A 1,497-nucleotide genomic window follows, 5' to 3' on the forward strand; every position below is an offset into this window, starting at 1 on the left:
ATCTATTTGAACTCTCTCTGTCACTGACACCTTATTTGTTACACTTCTTTTCCCCCTTTTGGTCAGGAAGAGAAAGACCTGTTTATAAAAGTGGAAATAAATTTCCCTTGTCATGATAAGAAATAAAGAGGATGTAAAAGGTGGCACAAAAAAGTGTTGTAATTATAAACATACTATTTCCCTGTCTTGAAACTACCTGGATAAAGAAAAACAGATTCTGATCAAATTATTCTTCTTTTCAGGGTTTTCCTTAGGGCAAGAATTACATCTTTATTTCTCAAGCTGTAGATTAAGGGGTTCATCATAGGAACAACAGTGGTGTAAAACACAGAAGAGATTTTTCCCTCATTCATAGACCTGGCAGAAGATGGTTGGAGATACATAAATGCACAGGATCCAAAGAACAGAGAAACAGCCATTATGTGGGAACTGCAGGTGCTGAAAGCTTTGAACTTGCCCTCAATAGAATTGATGCGGAGGATGCTGCAGAGAATGAAACCATAAGAGATAAAGATGGTGAGACTGGGTATGATGATGCTGATAACTGACACAATGTACACCACCAGCTCATTGACAAAGGTGCTTGTGCAGGAGAGCTGGAGCACAGGAAGGATGTCACAGAAATAATGGTTGATGGTGTTACTATCACAGAAGGTCAGTCTCTGCATGCATACAGTGTGGGCCATCGAACTAGAAAATGCCATCAGGTATGAACCAAACATAAGATTGCAGCACACTTTAGGGGACATGGCTATGTTATATAAAAGTGGGTTAGTGATGGCCACATAGCGATCATAGGCCATGGATGTCAGCACGTGGCACTCCGAGATGCCAAAAGAACAGAAAAAATAGAGCTGGATCATGCATGAAATATAGGAGATAATATTCTTCCTTGATATAAAGTTGATCAGCATTTTGGGAGTAATAACAGAAGAATAACAGAGGTCTATGAAGGACAAGTTAAGGAGGAAAAAGTACATGGGGGTGTGAAGGTGGGAATTCAGCCCAATCAGAGTTATCAAACCCAAGTTTCCAAACACAGTGACCATATACATTGCTAGAAACAGGAAAAACAGGGGGAGTTGGAGATCTGGGTTGTCTGTTAATCCCACCAGAATGAATTCAGACACGAAAGAGCCATTTCCAATAGCCATTCTGGTGTGGGGGATCTGTGGGCACAAAGAAAAGAGTTACTGTAGAGGGAAACACAGATCTTCCCACAATATCTCCTCCCACAGGAGTGGGCTCCGTAGTGGGAATATCTGAGACTAGCCCAATGTGAATGCAGAGAATCTCCCTTCACATTGCCATGACATTGAGTGACACTGACTTCTCCTTAATAAAATCTGAAACTAGGGTTCACAGGTGGTTCAGTGATAGAATGCTTGCCTTCCATGCAGGACACCCAGGTTCAATTCCTGGACCATGCATCCAAAAAAAGAAAAAAGAAAAAAAAATCAAAAACTAACCAAGAGCATTGCCTACATAGCCTATAGT

At 41.0% G+C, this 1,497-nt stretch overlaps 1 protein-coding gene across 1 annotated transcript; it reads right to left on the reverse strand.

Moving 5' to 3' along the window:
* Positions 1–221: 221 nt before the first annotated feature.
* Positions 222–1,163, reverse strand: LOC143643227 (olfactory receptor 8B8-like). The gene has a single exon (XM_077111980.1). The coding sequence runs from the start codon at positions 1,152–1,154 to the stop codon at positions 222–224; it is 933 nt and encodes a 310-aa protein (XP_076968095.1). The 5' UTR covers positions 1,155–1,163.
* Positions 1,164–1,497: the final 334 nt, after the last annotated feature.

The sequence above is a fragment of the Tamandua tetradactyla genome, chromosome 8, assembly GCF_023851605.1.
Source record: "Tamandua tetradactyla isolate mTamTet1 chromosome 8, mTamTet1.pri, whole genome shotgun sequence".
Classification (NCBI taxonomy): domain Eukaryota; kingdom Metazoa; phylum Chordata; class Mammalia; order Pilosa; family Myrmecophagidae; genus Tamandua; species Tamandua tetradactyla.